Source organism: Harmonia axyridis, chromosome 3 (assembly GCF_914767665.1).
Source record: "Harmonia axyridis chromosome 3, icHarAxyr1.1, whole genome shotgun sequence".
In the NCBI taxonomy this organism is placed as follows: Eukaryota; Metazoa; Arthropoda; class Insecta; order Coleoptera; family Coccinellidae; genus Harmonia; species Harmonia axyridis.
The window spans coordinates 49,336,223-49,356,359 of NC_059503.1; the positions used below are offsets into that span (position 1 = coordinate 49,336,223).

A 20,137-nucleotide genomic window follows, 5' to 3' on the forward strand; every position below is an offset into this window, starting at 1 on the left:
ACAGCGAAAACAAGATCCCTATATGAAGAATAAGGAATATTGTTCAAAAAGCATTAATACAAGGATGTGCCACGTCCCCGACACTTGTTAACAATATAGAACAGAAATGAACATCTGAACACGCTGAGAGGTTTTGGTGAGCAGTTTGCATGTAATATTTTTGGCAGACGCTCTATTGTAAGATTCACTACTAATGATGTTATATTTAAGTGAAAGCAATTAATATGATTAATACCGGCACCACTGACATCATCAGCATATTTAATGGCCTAATATATATATATATATATATATATATATATATATATATATATATATATATAAAAAAAAAAATATATATATATATATATATATATATATATTTTCTTTTTTTTTTTTTTTTTTTTTTTTTTTTTTTTTTTTTTCCCTTCACACTTTCGTGGTTATATAGGATCAACCGGGTGGGAGCACCAAGGTAAAAATCCTGTCGTCACCTTCATATATATATATATATATATATATATATATATATATATATATATATATATATATATATATATATATATATATATATATATATATATATATATATATATATATGAACCCAGCGGTTCATATTTGACACCCTTATGAGAGATAAGTTCAACGGTTGATATATATGTTTTTTCTTTGTAAATATAATATGGATTGTACCGTGTGTGAAATATTGTGCAATGCGGGATAGGAATGAGAAAATTGGCTTCTCGATTAGAAAATGTGTGATCTCGTTATACGCGGAGGGGATTAACTTAGCGAGAATTATCAACTCAAACGGGTGGGATGAACGGAACTTCTTCTTCTTGATAGTGCCAATCCGTTATCGGATATTGGAGACCATTCTGGCTATTGTGACCTTATTCACTGCTGCACGAAACAGTCCAATTGTTGTTTCCCAGAACCAGACTCTCAAATTTCAGAGCCACGAAATTCTCCTCCTGCCGGGACCTCTCCTTTCCCCAACCATGCCTGCTGTATTAGGGGTTGTCCATTAATCACGTGATCTTTTTTTAGCATTTTTTAAACCCCCCTCACTTATTGGTGATACGTAGTGAGGTTTAAGACCACCCCCCCTCCCCCTTCTCAACATCACGTGTATTTTTAGTACCTACAACGAATCTTAAAATTTTCTGAATATTATCTTAATTTAAATACAGGTATAAACTATAATCTTTCTTCTGAAATTAAGGACCATAATAAAAATGTCCACACCAGGTTGCAAGTTTTTTTTGATTGCCATAACAATAATAATAAACGAAAAGTGTAATCATAGGAAAAACATGTATTGTACTAGCATAGTATAAGGAATGGATAGTAAGCCAACCGCCGTTTGACGGCAAGGAGCTGGTCACTTGGAGTCGTTACTGTAGTTGGAACCGGTGTTTTACGGGTTGCATATATCGAACACTATTGACTACCCAAAGTGGAGAAGTAACTCGATAATAGACGGCGCTGAATCATGAGCTATAGATGGCGCAGAAATAATACGATAATTAATTCAGTGGCGTGGTTGAAAAGGGGTCGCATGACATTGCCAACAATTTTTATGTTATTATTAAGTTACCACTACATTTGAATATTTATTCGAATAATTGCGATTTGCATTACGATAAAAGTTTGAATGATCACTTAACTCTCTATTCAGGAATAATTAAAACAAATTGATAGATACAATTGAATTAAAATTATTCATATAATAGTAGAAAGTGGTTTCATCCGAAGAAATATGAATAGAATTGGGATATTATCAATGAAAAAAATATAAAAATTGAATATAAGATTCAAACATATGAATTTAGCAATAAAGAGTTCTAAAAATAATAATATAAGATTCCATATTCGAAATGTAATGTCGTCTTTTAAATCGTTGGCAAAGTTTTTTCATTTGAAATCTTGCTTTTCTGTTCCCTATGCATTGTGATTTTTAGACATTTCTCTATTTCAGTGGTCAAAAATTTTTTTATTCTGAATTGAGAACCGACGAATCTTTCTATTCTTTCAAACCTGGGGTCTTGAAATGTACACACATCCTCTTCTAACTAAACTGAATCAGAAAAACAAAGTGTTTTGAATCATTCATAGAATTGAGGACGAAGTGTATTCTTGGAGGATTTAATGTTCTCAAAATCCGCTCGATCATTGTTTTGGTATCTGTATACCTGTAATGAGAATGAATTTATTTATGGCATTTAGATTGTATTGCTGTGTCCCAGCGTAGGATTACTGCGTCTACATAAGGATCTATAATTGTATTTTGAACGTTGTCATGTAATGAAAATTATTTATGGATTTCCAAAATGAGGTTTTTGATTGAGAATTAGTCTCGAAAATTAGCTCCGCTTTGTATGATCGGTATTAATTTTCTCGATAATTTGGAACAATGAGCGATAATGAATGATACTGCTAGTCTACTTGGATGATTTTTTTATGCAATTTTTTTAACGAAAATTGTTTTGGGGTTTGAGGATGCATTAAATTGAATTTGTATTTTAGTATATCCTGAAACATACTAACTATATTTATCTTAAAATGATAAGGAAATGCCAGGCGGCAAATTTTCAAAGTGCCTGTTATGGTTTATTACATCTCTTGTCGTTAGACACTTCTATCTTTTGAGCGATTTCTTGTGTACCTCCAATTTCTTTTATTACAAGGTCAAAAGGATTATTGAACGCATTACGACCCTAGGACCGGATCATAAAATACCATTTGGTACCTATTTTGCTCACTCTCAATTGAGCGGTAGTTTTTCTATAGAATTTAACATGTACTTGGGTAAATATCTTATTTTCTCCTTTCACAGTGTTTATGCTGCCATAATGACAGCCCTAAGAACTGGAGAACTAGTATCGGCAACAGCCGAAAATACTGCACGCTTTGTGGAAACCATCAACAACTTATTTGATGCTTTGAATAGCACACGGTTTCATTCAACAAAACCTTGTAATCGTGCACTTAGTGATAGAAATCCGGAAGTTATAACAGCCATTAATAATGGTTATGAATTAATTGAAAACTTGTATAAAGTTGGCAAAAATAACAAATTAACGAGGCCTGATAGTTTTGATGGTTTTCTATTAACTATAAATGCCGTGAAGCAATTTGCATTTGATCAAAGAAATGAGGGATTCAACTATTTATTCACGGGAAGGCTTATTCAAGATCCTCTCGAGAATCAATTTTCTGTGTATCGTCAGAGAGGGGGATATAACAGAAATCCCACAGTAAGTAAGGCAGATGACGATGAAAATATTTTAGTGGCAGATAACAACGAACCTTTTTCCTTATTGAATCTCGATGAAAACTCGTCTTCATCAGAATCGGACGATTCGGATTCTTCAAGTAGTCCAAGTAGTACTCCTGCCATCGAATTTCGAGATGGAGTGACATTGGAAAAATGTTCTGTAGTTTATTTTGCAGGTTATTTGGTCAAAAAATGTTGGGAGCGTTTCGGGTGTGAAGATTGAAAAATCACTTTGGAGGCTCCTAAAAATCTTGAAAATGAAGATGAGCTCTTGATCTTTTTCAAAAATTACGGTTTAAATTTTGAATGTGGATTAAAAGCACCTACATCTTTGCTGGAGAAATTCACAACAATAGTTTTGGATTGTTTCAGCAAAGATATAGGGAAAAGTTGCAATGATAAAGTCATGTGTAATTTGAAAAAAAAAGTGTTAAATGCATTAAAAATTTTCTGCCCGAATGGTTCGCAACGAATATCATCTGCTCGGAACATAGAAGATATATTTTAGATTTGTTGTTAAGAACTGCAATATATAAATATTGCAAAAATATTTCCAGCCTACTTAAATCTCGGCAATCATCGAAAAATGTGAAACTCAATTGTTCAACATTATTGAATATACAAAAGGCCAATTTTTAATCATTCAAAATAATAATAATAATAATAATCAATTAAGTCCCATTTTTAGAAAATAGGACTTTATTGATTTAAATTCGTTACAAATGAACAGAAAGGCAAAACAACTTATAACTTAATATTGTACGAACAGAAGGAAAGTCCAAATAACCTTCAAAATATAAAGATAAAATAGAATATTTTTCTAATGTCACTTCGGTTCGAGCTATTCGATTGTGGGACTACTAAAAATAAATAAATAATTCTCTTTATTCCACAATAATTCAAATCATAATGAAATGGCGTCATCAAAATTGAGGCTTTCATTGAGTTTCAACATATCATAAACGGAATTGTTGTCATACTACCAAAATATTTTCATTAACATATGGCTGACTACCTTGCAGGTAGACTCTGTTGCGGATGTAATTTGTAACAATGCTAATTTTGAATGCTTATTGTGGGATTTCCATTCTCTGTATTGTATTGGGATTTGATTCTTGAGTCGATCTTGAATAAGCCTTTCTGTCAATGAATTTTTGAGCCCACATTTTTTATCCGTTGCAAGTTGCTACACGGTTTTTATATATAGTGACAAGGAAACCATCAAATATATGGGTCTCGGTACCTAATTTGTTATTTTTGCCAACTTCAAAGATATAATTGCCAATTAATTCATAATGATTATTGATGGTTGCAAGAGCATTCGCTCAGTATCTTCATGATTACAAGGTTTTATTGACTGAAACTGTGTGCTTTTCAAAGCATCAAATTCATTATCACCAGGGCAGCACTGAGACTCAATAACCCTCATCAATATCGTATAGTGTCTTATATCGGAAAAGCTTTATTCCCATAGAAAATTATTTTGTAAAGAATTGGTGCGGGTTGAATTCAAATAATAGAGAGTATCGAAAAAATACATCATATTGTTTCCTTCCAAGAACAAAAAAAAAATTAGAAACTTTTGATTTCTAATTCAGTAAAATTTGAGGAAATCTCTCTAAATTTTTATTGAATTAGAAATCGAAAGCTTCTGACCTGGTCGTAGCTAAATTCTTTAATGTATTTCTGACATCTAAATTCACCTTGATACTCACTTGTTACCATTTACTTGAATATTGAAGGGATTGAGGCAATAGGTCCTTTCTCAAATGCTGGATAAATAACAGATTTAGAACAAGATCTTGTAGAACTGATGTTAACCAGAGAGCTAAGAGTTTTAATTAAACAAGGATAACAACGATTCTGATTTAAAAAATCATTATCAGTTCTTTCTTCGTTAATGGTTGAGCTTGGATTTAATAAAGTAGCTTATTTACTTTATAAAAAAAACTGCACAGCACTAAGAGTGGCTATTTGCTTAGTATGTATAGAAGAACTAAAATTCCATCTGTCTCTACCAACTCTTGAACTTTTCTTTATAAAATTTCTTTTATTTGATATTAAAACTGAATTTTCCAATTTTCAAGTTTTTTCCTTCATTTTTACCAAAAAAGATGTATTACTAGGAAACCTCTAATATTTCAAGCTCCTGAGCTATATGAAAAATCCATTGATATGTTCAATCCACAAACTATAACCCGAAAATATTCATTTCAATTTTAAATATAAGGTAAATATAAAAATAAAACATGATTTTATTTATTTTCAACATCATTGAGATATTTCAATATAATTTGGTTGTTGAAGGTAAACTTTTCTTCAAATATTCATAAAAACATAGGCTGATTTTTCGGTCAGAAAATATTATTACAGTCGAATAATAAAATAAATAACTCTAAGAATCGTAAAAGGTTGGGAAAAAATGATCGAAACCTTTCCTTATACTATGGTACTAGTACATGAATATATTTAATAAGAAGTCGTATTTTGGTCTTCTTGTTCAGGTCGTGAATCGTGAAAAGTTTTTTCATTTTAATGAAAGCTGCTCTTGCCTTTTCAATCCTACAGCGGATTTCCCTTGAATGATCCCATGCCGAGGTACGAAATTGTTTCGACTCTCTACCATTCTGTTGTCGATGTAAAGTTGATGAACGGAACGCGCAGAAGAAATAATTATATATCTTATCGCCGCCTACCGTCATCGATTCTGTGAAAATATTTTATGGAATAATTTATATATGCCCATTTCTTAATTTGTTCAAATTGATAAAATAAGGTGGCAATAAAATTTGGATAAGAAATGTTCCTCCTAGAGCACTACTAACTAAATGCTTATAAACTTGAATAGACAACACTTTAGTTTGTCCTCGGAATATTTATATATTTTGTGATCGTATGGTCACAGCAATTCCAAGTAAAAAAAAATTAATAAATAATATTTATAGTTGGGTGAATGAAAATGTTAGCTGTTTACCCTTAACGGTGAATTCCAAAAGAATTATCTCGTCATTGTAATTTGGTTGCCCATCTCACGGACAGGTTTAGCCTTTGTGGGAATTTTGTTTGCTTTCGGATTGTATGATATTTGTGTAATGGAAAAAACGAAGAAACGTTAACTTTGTGGTCCTGAAAAGGACCGATAGCAATATTTCGATGGTGAAATTTAACCTCCGAAACCGTACAACGTACGACCTTGGCGTTTCAAAGCATATACGACGTCCATTGCTGTTACAGTCTTCCTTTTTGCGTGTTCGGTGTAAGTTACAGCGTCTCTAATAACGTTTTCTAGGAATACCTTAAGTACACCTCTAGTTTCTTCGTAAATCAAACCAGAGATACGTTTCACCCCTCCGCGGCGGGCCAATCTTCTGATAGCGGGCTTCGTGATTCCTTGGATATTGTCTCGTAGAACTTTCCTGTGACGCTTAGCGCCACCTTTTCCCAAACCCTTACCACCTTTGCCCCTGCCAGTCATTTTTCCGTTAACGATTACAATAACAAGAATTAACTAAAGGTTTTACCGTAAAATACGGCTTTTATACCATCACAGTTTTCCCCACCACTAGATCTACACGACCAACCAATGATATTGCGAGAATGTGCAGTGGAACCGCCTACCTATTCCGCTATAAATAGATGAATCTAAGATTTACCTCAACTAGTTTATACCCATACTCGAGATGGCCCGTACGAAGCAAACGGCAAGAAAATCCACTGGCGGAAAGGCACCGCGTAAGCAACTTGCCACAAAAGCGGCACGTAAAAGTGCACCCGCTACAGGTGGCGTAAAAAAACCTCATCGTTACCGTCCAGGTACCGTAGCTCTTCGTGAGATCCGTCGTTATCAGAAAAGTACCGAGCTGTTGATTCGCAAACTTCCTTTCCAAAGGTTAGTGCGCGAAATTGCCCAAGACTTCAAGACCGATCTCCGTTTCCAGAGCTCCGCCGTGATGGCCCTTCAAGAAGCTAGCGAAGCTTATCTGGTCGGTCTATTCGAAGATACAAATTTATGTGCCATTCACGCCAAGAGAGTAACCATTATGCCGAAGGACATTCAACTTGCTCGACGTATCCGTGGCGAACGTGCTTAAGCATCTTTTTCACAAAGTTTAAAATCGGTTCTTTTCAGAACCACAACTTTTTTTTTACATTTATACAATTGATTGCTTTCTTATAAGGTATCCCAAATTAAAGATCCGATATCAATAGTGCAATATAACCTTACTTAATTTCTTCCAACAAAATGCGTTACGAATTTCAATTTTGATTATGGATATCAGTCTTTTGATATCCTCTATATCTTGGCGCAATAGCTTATTTTAAGCTGGAAGCAAATTATGCCGTCTTATTTCCAATTCGATCATTCAACTGCAAAAGATTCTGATGACCAGCATTAGAGAGAAGCGATACCGTGATTTCTAGATCACGTTGTGAAACGTGAACGTTACTTTATGATATCAGTGAAATTAAAGCGTGACGTGATCACTGTTTAGGTTGCTTGTTAATAATATTTGTATGAATCACCCAAACCTGGGTTCGATTATATTTGCAACTCGAATTGGTCACTCATTCAAAGCAAAATTGTTATGAAAACATCCATTTTTCTTACATATTCAACTCTTTTCCTTATTTCAGATTTAGTTAGGAACGTAACAGAAGGATATCGACTTTTCAAATGTTTCCTCAAATTTGAAGAGGTGATTTTGAAAGATAATTTCAACTTGCATAAATTACAAGTAGCATAATTTACATCAACTTTTGTGAAGAAAGCCCAAAGATTGCTGGTCTTTCGCCTGTTATTATTCTTTCGCCTATTATTATTATGTCGCTGACGTGTTTTCGTTTATTTTTTATAATACAGAGTACCATTTATTGCTTCGGTCGACAACTTCAATATAGAAAGAATTTCTTTGGGGTTGTTTATCAAAGATAAGCATAAAATTAGAATTTTATTGCCACCACCAATTATGCAGTAATGCAGTAGTTATTAGTTTGCAGCAAGTATTTATTGTTTAACTAGTTCTACAAAAATACTTCCTACAGCATGCAAAGTTGCCTACGATGCTGGGATTGTCATAAAAATATGCAATTATGTTAGTCGAAAAAGGTTCCGAAGCAATAAAAACATCAGGCTGCCTTCATAATTTACGATTGCAACGGACGATGATATGCCCTGAAAAGATCTGTGAAATGTTCAAACTGTGATCCCGTCACGCTCTGTATTCGTTTTTCGGAACCGTGACTACCTGTGACATTCTGATCTCAGTGATTAAATCACAGTTCGTGAAATATCGCTCTTCTCTAATCAGCATTCCACCGACTGTTTCATAACATTTTGAAGAGGATAATGAGCATACAAGTTGTAAATAACATCCCATCACCAGTAAGGGTTAATGTACAACAATCTAGCTTGCGACATGTTTGGAATACCATAGACGATGAGATGGCGGTAGTTTTTGCAGACACTCGCCATTGCTAGAGTCCATCGAACTCTGTGCTAAGCTTTAATTCTTCGGGTTTGATGAAATGTCCATCAGTTGATTATTCAGGTGATGCGTCAGCAGTGTTGTGAAAGGCAGTGCTATGGTTCCTAAATGGTTTTGTCGGAGATGACCCGGGACCAACTTCTATTTTCTTTTGAAGTTTGTAGGTTCGGGTATATACCCGAACTTAAATAGGTGGAGTCAATTTAGGTGGTACGATCTCAAATAAAAAGTTTACACTGAGAAGCCAATTTTTTAGTTTTCACTTATCGTCAGATTGATCGATTGAAGAATCCTCCTAAAACTAGCGGAAAAGCTGCCAAGAAAGCTGGCAAGGCCCAAAAAAACATTTCTAAAAGCGACAAGAAGAAGAAACGCAAGAGGAAGGAAAGTTACGCTATCTACATTTATAAAGTATTGAAACAAGTCCATCCGGATACGGGTATTTCAAGCAAGGCTATGAGCATCATGAACAGTTTCGTTAATGATATTTTCGAACGCATCGCCGCCGAGGCGAGTAGACTTGCTCACTACAACAAACGTTCGACAATAACCAGCAGGGAAATTCAAACAGCAGTGCGCCTTCTCTTGCCCGGTGAGTTGGCAAAACACGCCGTCAGCGAAGGAACTAAAGCAGTAACAAAATACACCAGTTCCAAATAAAGCAGGAATTGTTGTTGCATATCAAACGGTTCTTTTCAGAACCACAAATTTTTAAAACTTATAATTATAGTCTGATCTCTAATTTCACCGTTAACGACATGTAGATTTATCAATTTGAAATAATCCATACTAATATAATTCGAATATGTTCGTCAACTTCCTATACCATGTCTGATAATTTTGCACACCAATATCATATATATATGTATATATATTCGGTTCAATGTTATTTACCTGCTTTTCAATTGTTACTATATATATATATATATATATATATATATATATATATATATATATATATATATATATATATAAATATATATTTATACCGTTGCAGGGTAAGGCTTAGAGGTTGCCGGTTCCTCTCAGAACAAGGCAACACTCAATTGCTTCTGAGGAAACTTCTCACAATTCTCGTGGTCCACAAGATCATCTCCTTTTGCGCCTTCTCTATTAGATCTTCGTGAAGTCCAAGTTTGGCTGTGTTCCCAGTTAGATGCATCTCAACCAGCCCATTCGTGGTGTGAGTAGATATATATATATATATATATATATATATATATATATATAAACCTGTTGCAAACAGTGATTGTTAACAAAAAAAAAAATATATATATATATATATATATATATATATATATATATATAGATCAATGAGATAAGGGTTTATCGACTCAATGTTTGGAGGAATAAATAAAAAGATGAACTCTTTATTCTGTGACAAGCTTTCGCATTTTTTTAATGCTTCTTCAGGGCTTCTAAAAGAATGTACAATAATTTTCACAATGAACAATCTAAAATATTTTTTACACATTGAACTTACCGAATGTGAGATTTTTAAAGTCACTAGCATCATGCTCAAACATTCGTCATTAAATAAAACTTACAGACTAGACAAAACAATACAAATACAATTATCAATGTAAATTAGCCGCATCGCAGTTTATAGAAATAAATGATTGATAAACTTGTTATTGTTGCTTTGTTTACGAAATAATTACAGGTTATGTTACAGCTCTCTGTGGATTTAGATCTTTACTTTGTGTTCCCATCCCATCCCATCTAAATCCACAGAGAGCTGTAACATAACCTGTAATTATTTCGTAAACAAAGCAACAATAACAAGTTTATCAATCATTTATTTCTATAAACTGCGATGCGGCTAATTTACATTGATAATTGTATTTGTATTGTTTTGTCTAGTCTGTAAGTTTTATTTAATGACGAATGTTTGAGCATGATGCTAGTGACTTCAAAAATCTCACATTCGGTAAGTTCAATGTGTAAAAAATATTTTAGATTGTTCATTGTGAAAATTATTGTACATTCTTTTAGAAGCCCTGAAGAAGCATTAAAAAAATGCGAAAGCTTGGCACAGAATAAAGAGTTTATCTTTTTATTTATTCCTCCAAACATTGAGTCGATAAACCCTTATCTCATTGATCTAAATATACCTGAGACTCTTAAATTCACTTATAATATATATATATATATATATATATATATATATATATATATATATATATAAGTAGGGGTGATTTGGGTATCTAGGCAATTTGAAATGATCAACAATCTATCGTCTGTTCATCTATATTTCGAACCAAGGTGCGGTTCTTCTTCAGGATGCTAAAATTACAAAATTACAAAATCAAGAGTTGGAAAGCTGAAAAAACAACTCATGCTCACATCCGACAAGACAGTATTATCAATGCTAATAAGTATAGCAACAAAGGTCTTCTGCTCATAAAAATTATAAAAATTACAATAAACCAAAAAGAAAGGAAAGAAACGCTATCACAATGAATCTGTCTGGCTTTGCAATCTCACTATTACACAAATTCCCACCGAAGTTGAGGTTATCTTTAGTCTAGTACCAAAATTTGAAATGTGTTTCATAAACAAAAATGAAAATAATATTAATAAGAAGATTGACTTAAAGAATTTAAGTGTTATATATAGTTATTTATTATCCTTAGATCGTAGGCCATCTAGACAAACATGACTTTATGTCACTTCCTGCATTGTTGTTTTCTCTGTGTTCCCTTGTCTGTGAATGTTAACCTATAATTTTGACAGATTCATTGTGATAGCGTTTCTTTCCTTTCTTTTTGGTTTATTGTAATTTTTATAATTTTTATGAGCAGAAGACCTTTGTTGCTATACTTATTAGCATTGATAATACTGTCTTGTCGGATGTGAGCATGAGTTGTTTTTTCAGCTTTCCAACTCTTGATTTTGTAATTTTAGCATCCTGAAGAAGAACCGCACCTTGGTTCGAAATATAGATGAACAGACGATAGATTGTTGATCATTTCAAATTGCCTAGATACCCAAATCACCCCCTACTTACTTTATTCGGCAAATAATTCTCTTACTGTATATATATATATTTTTTTTTTTATATATATATTATATTATATATATATATATATATATATATATATATATATATACAGGGTGAGTCTTTGACTTGTACATATATTTTAACCGAAGGTTCTTGAGGTCAAAAGAAACACTTTTTTCATTTACCATTTTTTCCGATTCGGCCCTGTTAAAAAGATATAGCCATTTTAAATTTTCAAAATGAGCTAATTCACCCCTGAAAACCGGAACACTGAAGTTTTCTCAAGCATAAGATATACCTCTTGAACCTTGGAAATAAGCTACTAAATTAGAAAAACCATCATAAACTCACGTTTAACATTCCATTTGTTGAACAAAGTAGTGTTTATAATCAAATAAATGAGTTATTCCAATTTCGTTGACGCTAAAGATTAAATATTCTTCTCTTGATTTCTATTTCATTTTCGATAATTATAACGAATTGAGCTCGCTACCACCCATATTAGCTCTGATACTCATATCCATTCATTCATTATATTTCATTTATATGATATCGTTGTTTATTTTTCGTGCAAGAATTAACCTTAAAATCTCAAATAAATAATATTCATCTATGAAAGATCTAACACAGACTATAGTAATCTGTGGTTTTAAGTTTGAATTTCAAATTTCGAGTGATGCCAAATATAAACACAGCAGTTCGGTTCGAATAATCTATGTTCTAAGTTCTAACCTAAAATTTTCATTTACAGTTTACAGTTTACACTGTTATTGTTATAAGATATTTGTTATGAAATGAAGCATTTGATTTGTTCCAACTATCTCATAAAAATATTGAAATGCATCAATATTTTTGAAACCATCAGTATGAAAATATGGAAATATGTAAAATATTCTGGCTCTGTAATCAATGGAAAATGTTAGACTCCACTTGTAATCAAATTTGTTGTTAATGTGTACCTACATTATAGCCAACTTTACTACTTAATTCATCTTGATTTTGGCATTGAAAATAAATGAGAAGTATTCAATGTAAATATCCACAATAGAATATTTGGTTTCTTTCAACTCACCTAATTTGTTTTCACATTAAAACAATTATGGCCCTCTTGGAAGTATGTCAATCATAAGCTCTTAGGATGAATTTATGGAATAGCAAAAGAATAAAAGTATTCAATCTCAATCACATGAAAATTTGTCTAGTATGTACCTAGTCCTATGTTTCGATGTGAGTTTGAATGAGCCGAAGAAGAATACAGTATTGTTCGATAGCAGCAGTCTTTAGTGGGATATTGATTGTTGTCATTATAATGGGACTATTTTGTGAAAACTTTTTTAAACATGGGTTTTATGAATAATCTGGACTTTTCAAAAAGAATGTTGATTTTAGTGAAGTATCTTCTTATTATCAGAGCTGTGCCAAAGCTCAGTGATTTTTAATCAAATCGAGGAGTTGAGGTGAGCTTATTCAAATAACTTCATTTTCAAACTAAGTTGGCTAGTACTTCAATTCTTAAATCTGAGACATGACTTCATAGTAAATATTCATTTCTGTGGTTTTTTTTTCCACAATAGAACAGAGTTGCATTCAGCCAAAGTACCCAATTTTTTGAATTTCACAGATAATTTTTTTTTTTTAAGATCAAGTTATTCGAAAACGGCGCTTTGTACGAGAAAATATGAAGAATACTTTTATTTTTCAAATTAGCCAAATATTCTTCAATGAACGTTCAAATTACTATTAAGAGTTGGTTTCTTCGAATTTCTGGTATTTTTATGGTATGTTATGTTCATAACAAAGAAACAGAAGAATGTGTATGGAATCTGGTGTTCGGAGAAGATGTATCACATCAAAAAAAAGCTATATTTCAAAAATCATTTCCTTCGATACAACCATTTACGAGATATAGCCGAAAATCACATTTTTTTAACGATTTTCAACAGCCTGTATCTTTTTAACCGGGCCGAATCGGAAAAAATGGTAAAGGAAAAAAGTGTTTCTTTTGACCTCAGGAATCTTGGGTTAAAATATATGTACAAGTCAAAGACTCACCCTGTATATATATATATATATATATATATATATATATATATATATATATATATATATATATATATATCAATGATCAACAATCTATCGTCTGTTCATCTATATTTCGAACCAAGGTGCGGTTCTTCTTCAGGAGGCTAAAATCACACAAATTACAAAATCAGAGTTGGAAAGCTACAAAAACAACTCATGCTTACATCCGGCAAGAGCAGTAAGAGTACTGCATTATATATATATATATATATATATATATATATATATATATATATATATATATATATATATATATATATATATATAGTATATATATATATATATATATATAGTATATATATATATATATATAGTATATTTCAACCAACAAAGAAAATCATGATTCAAGACGAGACAACCAAACATACACCTCGATTTATATATATATATATATATATATATATATATATATATATATATATATATATATATATAAATAATATCAGTAACTGTTTAGTTTCCATGCGTTCTACCGTTGTAAAATCCCGCCCAGTTTCCCTTCTTATCTCTTCGTTCCTGATATGTTGCAATCTGGAAACTCTACAAGATCTTATCGAAATGTCCATCTCTAATTTGTCTATGGTCTTTTTTTTCTGGAAGTTGCCAGCATTCACAGCCATAAGTTAAAATAGATTCTACAACTGTTGTGTAGATTGTTGCCTCTGATATTGAAACCTTTTTTTTTCGTTTCAGTAGCCGTTCAGTTGTTTATAGATAGAGTTGAGTAGGGGTGGAGGAGTCTCGATAGAAATGGCCCCCATTAATTGGGGATCTTATATGTTAGATGATATCATAGTTCTCCAGTCGCATACTCCAGGAAGTTTATTTTAATTGGGGTCGGATCTTGTATATTCTCAAAATTTAAATATGTATGTCGTAAAAAGATTTACCCAGATTTTTTCCTAATTAGGATGTCTACTAGCTGTTCTTTCGATCCTATTCTTGGGGCATCCTTTCTGCTGTGTAGTAATTTTCAACTCTGTATTTCTCAGAGTAACTAACGCTAAAAGATTACATATATCATGCTGTTACAATCATTACGTGTTCTTCAATTAACGGAAACTCTAGAGCCCGTAAGCAATCAGAGGTCTCCCCAAAGGACGTAGTTAATATCACACAATCTACTTCTACGAAAGATGAAAAAAAACTCCTCTCCTGACCTATCTAGCTGCCGGTATCACTAGGCAACAACAGTACCTAGAAGTGAAGGGAATCCAATATGCTGATGTCATCATCAAAATGACATCACACCGAATAAATTAGTCAAAATCATTATTTTGATCCGTATCTGATAGAACGCTCGAGCTATTCGGATTCTGAAGAGTTTTTATGTTAAAATAGACGACGTAATATCCCCACCAGACAAATGGAAGCAGGAGTGCCTCAAGGTTCAGTTCTAAGCCCAAAATCAACAACATCTGCATATGCAACGCCCCAAAAAGGTCAAGGAATATGCTAGCTCTATACGCAGATGATAGATGTCATTTACAGAATAGTGATCGCAGCACTAGATGATTTATATATTACAGACGAATGTTTCATTAAGTGAAAGATTCAAATGAAATGACTAAACCTGCATAGTCAACTGTGCGATTGTATTTTTCTTCCTGTTAATTTCTAGCTGTTTGCGGAACCAATTATCAAATATATTGGGACTGTATGCAAATAAAAAAACAAACAAAAAACAAATAATAATTCAAACTCTATGGATGGCAATCAATGGCATTCAATGTATGAAATTAGTATACTAAGCCCTACCTCATTCAGAGTATGGAACGTACTACGCTGATTAGTCGAAACCGCGAGTATATATATATGTATACGAGGACATTTTCGAGGAATTATCAAAGCCCAACAATCGTTTTACTCTCCCATATTCCCGTATTATATTATAATGTCTGGTCGCGGTAAAGGTGGAAAAGTTAAGGGTAAGGCAAAGTCTCGTTCCAACCGAGCTGGATTACAATTTCCAGTTGGTCGTATTCATCGTTTATTACGCAAAGGAAATTATGCTGAACGAGTTGGAGCTGGAGCACCCGTCTATCTAGCCGCTGTTATGGAATATCTAGCCGCCGAAGTTTTGGAATTGGCCGGTAACGCAGCACGTGACAACAAGAAAACCAAAATTATTCCCAGACATCTTCAGCTGGCAATCAGAAACGACGAAGAGTTGAACAAATTGCTATCGGGAGTAACTATCGCTCAAGGTGGTGTTTTACCGAATATCCAAGCCGTCCTCTTGCCAAAGAAGACAGAAAAGAAATCATAAATACAATCTGTATGTGAAACGGCCCTTTTCAGGGCCACAATATTTCCTCATTGAAAAGATTTTTTTATCATCTGATCACTTTGGGTATAATAAAATTGCGACAATTTCACGGTCCTACTGACATTCGTAAGTAGGGTAAATGCTCTGATTTTCGACCAAATTAACAAAAACATCGATTTCGGGTACGACTTTTTCACACATAAACTAATCATAAACTAATTTTAAAGGTGTTGATGTTCATCGATTCTTTGGCTAGTTTTAAATAATTTGTCATATAATTTCAAACGTTCTCTTCGCATTCAACCTTCGAAATGTGAAAACAGAGAAAATCTGAATAACATTCGGGTCACGACCATGCCGCAGAGTTCTCGACCATTTTTTTGTTTGTTTTCGACCACTAATAATAGTGGCTGCTCACTTCTCGTCTTCACTTAAAAATTTTATATTTATATCAATCAGATGGATTTCAGATGAGGTAATTGAGTAAGAAACACTGGGAACGTAAAAAAATTATTCTGCAAAAGTTTTCATTTTCTATAAGTATTTCAAAATAGGAACTCATATTAAATAATATTATTTGGTTATTTTGTTCTTAATATCTTTTCAGAAACTAATGAGTATATAAAACACCGACCACAAGTGGTCGAGAATTAAGTATAGTATATCCAAAGTCACTTGGAGGAAGCCAGAATATTTCAATTATATGTTCAAGGGTTGTCCAAGTTTCCAGAAATTCCTTTGGGGCCAGTGAATTTATTGCCTAACAATACTTTCGAATAAACCCCCGGTATTTAGCGGATCGCGGTTTCCATTTCAAAGAGACATCTGGCCGAGCGTTTTTATGGACTAGTTCAAGTGGCTTTGTATATACTATACAATCAAATTGGTTCTCGACCGAGAATAAATGAAAGGTAGAATAAGTATGTTTCAACGTTAATTCAGTGGTCGCAAACTAATATTAAAAAAAAAAAACGAACATGATCCGACAGAAATATATCGGTTGAAATAAACAATTATTGAAATTACATATTGGTTGTCGACCACTTTGGTCGAGAAATAAAAGGTAAAAATTTTCCAATACCAGTTCGCGACTGTCGAATAATATACATTTTCCCACAACTGCTATGAAAAGTAGCGTATTCTTCATAGCTTACTCAATTTCAAAACTATGTATTGCTCATACTGTGGGAAATATTATTTCTCACAGCACTTTGCCCACACCTCGCTGGGTAGACCAATGTAATTGGGCTTTTGAGTCGTTTCTATGGAAACGCAATAAATTCGCGCATACTGTCAACGAAGGCCATTTTAATTTGAATCAAGTCCATTACTTGAATTATTGAAATTTGTGCAGTTGTAGGAAAAGTACAGTGTGCAACATGTGGAGAATGTCCTTTTCTCGCTCGTGTGAACTCGCGAGAAAAGTTGGACTTTCCCCACTTGTTGCACAATATACTATTTCAGCGCGAAAACTTTGACCTATACCCCTTCTATGCAAACTATCTTGAAAGGGTAGCAATGGTCGAGAAAACACGTACGGCGGAAATATTTTACACTACAAGATATATTTTATTATTATTTTATCTCAAATCACGGAATGGTCGAGTCGAGAGACACTGACGGTCGGCTAACCAGTGCATTTACCCTATATACAGTGGCTTAGGTAGCTATTAGACCCGGGTCGATCGCAACCCACCGACGAGATAATCGGGTCGAAAGACATAATATAATACAGTGGGAGATCAGGTAAGAAATTTACGAAATCGGTTGTTCTGAATAATGGTCTATTTTCGAATAAAAATGAACAAATTTGTAAAACAGTCCCCCACTATGAACAGTAGGAAAGGACTTATTCTAGTTAACTAGACCTTCAAACTTCGATTTATCGAATCGAATAAATTATCGTATAATTCGATAATTATCGTACCGGTGGCAACGATGGATTTCGGAGTTACTTTCGAGCTACAATTTATTTATTTTGTATTATTCAATAGTTATGTCAACTAATGGGGCTATGTTAATTGGTGCTTTCATCTTTTGAAAATGAAATAAAACAAAAGTAAAAGATAATGAAATCAAACTCAATAAAAAATAACTATACTACGAGGTTGCAACAGGTAAGTCGAGTCCGATTGTTCATTAAATTAGTGGAGAAATGGTGGACTGTATAAGCGACAGCGAAACATATGAAAATGATACTAAAGTCTAAAATTGTGGTTAACATTATAACTTACCTGATGGGCGTCAGGTTAGAAAACATAGCCTCTCCACAGGGCCCTTGGTGCGGGATATACAGGGTGTTTCCTAAACATACGGCAAAAATTCAGGGGGTTGTTCCTTGGACTATTTTAAGCATGTTTTGTCCTTGGATGATTTTTGAAAAACCTCTTTGTTTCGAAGATACAGGGCGAACAACATTTTTCATATTTTTAAAATTAATAATAGTTCAATAATTAATAATAATTTGGATTGGAAGAGGTGGACCTCATTTATGGCCTGCTCGTTCCCCGGACTTAAACCCCTTAGATTATTTCCTATGGGGCCATCTAAAATCATTAGTTTATACCACTCCAGTAGAAAATGTGGAAGACTTGCGAAATCGGATCATTGCTGGGTGTAACTTAATAAGAAATGATCCTGGTGTTTTTGAAAGGGTTCGACAGTCAATGAGGAGAAGATTGGATGCTTGTATGCTGGCTAGAGGTGGTCATTTTCAACAGTTTTTGTAGGTTGAGTTGAATTTTCATGTAATTTTTCATAATAAAATGTTATCTGAAATTTTGTTTCCCCTATATCTTCGAAACAAATAGGTTTTTCAAAAATCATCAAAGGACAAAATATTCTTAGAATAGTCCAAGGAACAACCCCCTGAATTTTTGCCGCATGTTTAGGAAACACCCTGTATTTCAGCTCCAACTTTCGGTTTTCAAGGGCGGTGTAGAAAAGCTCTAACATAATGCGTTCGAGCGAATATAAAATCGACGAATAATGCGGGAGTTTCCGAATGAAGCCACCAATTGTTCACTTGTTCACTCGCGAACTTACCATCTTTCGCTATACCTCGAACTCACACAAACAGGTAGGAATGCTACACCTATCAATAACGCTCCCGTGGTTTGAAAAATGCTAGGGTTCGTGTTGTAGTAAGGAAAATGTATCGACGAAAAGCTGCAAAAATTCTACTTGCTGAAGAATCCGACAATCCGACAAGTTCGACAATCTAGGAATAAAAGTCGTAACTTAACAACATGAACACCTAATTGAAAATGCGTAAAGTGAATGATATCTTACCTACAAAAGGAAATTTTTTTACGGTTAATTGGGATCCGGGAATTGAAAGCACGCGGGATGATTTTATATCATCCCGATATGAAAAATTCAACGAGGTAGAGAATGATGAAAATGTTTCACGATTGATGAATTATGTAGAACCACACTCGAATCGTTTCGCCAACGATGTGATCTTCAGAAACGTTAGGCTACTAACTATATATAGCAAAACATGTCCCTGGGGAGGGGGGCTCAAACTACCTCCACTACCTACCACATTATAGGTTAATCGTAACACCTACCAATCACAGTATATCGTTATAATCTACTTATAACTAAACTACAATTTGTCACTAAGAACCGTAAACTTCAGCGGATTGTTAATTTTCCCTTTGAACATACGTTCCATTGTGGCCAAAAACACTTTTCATTAGAATACTTGAACAGTTTTAACGATCTATCACACCAATAATCAAGTTTTGATAATACTGACGACAGTTGAGTCATTAATTAAATTATCGCCGATTTCAACGGATAATGTTCGACTGTGAATTTGAATCCACGTCACCAGAACTTCGAGTAGCTATCAGAAAAGCGTACGAAGCTTTTATAAACTGGTGTGCGAGTGAAGATGAAATAAGTCCAGTGCATTATGCTAAATAGCGAGCATAGATACTTGAAAAGGCAGAATGTTGGATACAAAGCGAATAAGTCAAGTGTTCCTTCCGGAGCAATAAAAATTTCTGAACGATGCTCCTGTAGAATGT

General features: G+C 33.5%; 2 protein-coding genes across 2 annotated transcripts in view; one reads left to right on the forward strand and one right to left on the reverse strand.

Annotated features, from left to right (window-relative positions):
• Positions 1-6,376: 6,376 nt before the first annotated feature.
• Positions 6,377-20,137, reverse strand: part of LOC123675387 — a 34,828-nt gene continuing 21,067 nt past the window's right edge. The window contains exon 3 of the mRNA XM_045610739.1: positions 6,377-6,767. Coding sequence (XP_045466695.1) covers positions 6,423-6,767 — 345 coding nt within the window. The 3' untranslated portion in view covers positions 6,377-6,422. The remainder of the gene's footprint in view (positions 6,768-20,137) is intronic.
• LOC123675064 (histone H2A-like) lies at positions 15,695-16,194 on the forward strand. The gene has a single exon (XM_045610308.1). The coding sequence runs from the start codon at positions 15,726-15,728 to the stop codon at positions 16,098-16,100; it is 375 nt and encodes a 124-aa protein (XP_045466264.1). The 5' UTR covers positions 15,695-15,725; the 3' UTR covers positions 16,101-16,194.

Coding starts and splice junctions, on each gene's coding strand:
- LOC123675064 (XM_045610308.1), top strand. CDS start 15,726: ATGTCTGGTCGCGGTAAAGGTGGAAAAGTTAAGGGTAAGGCAAAGTCT.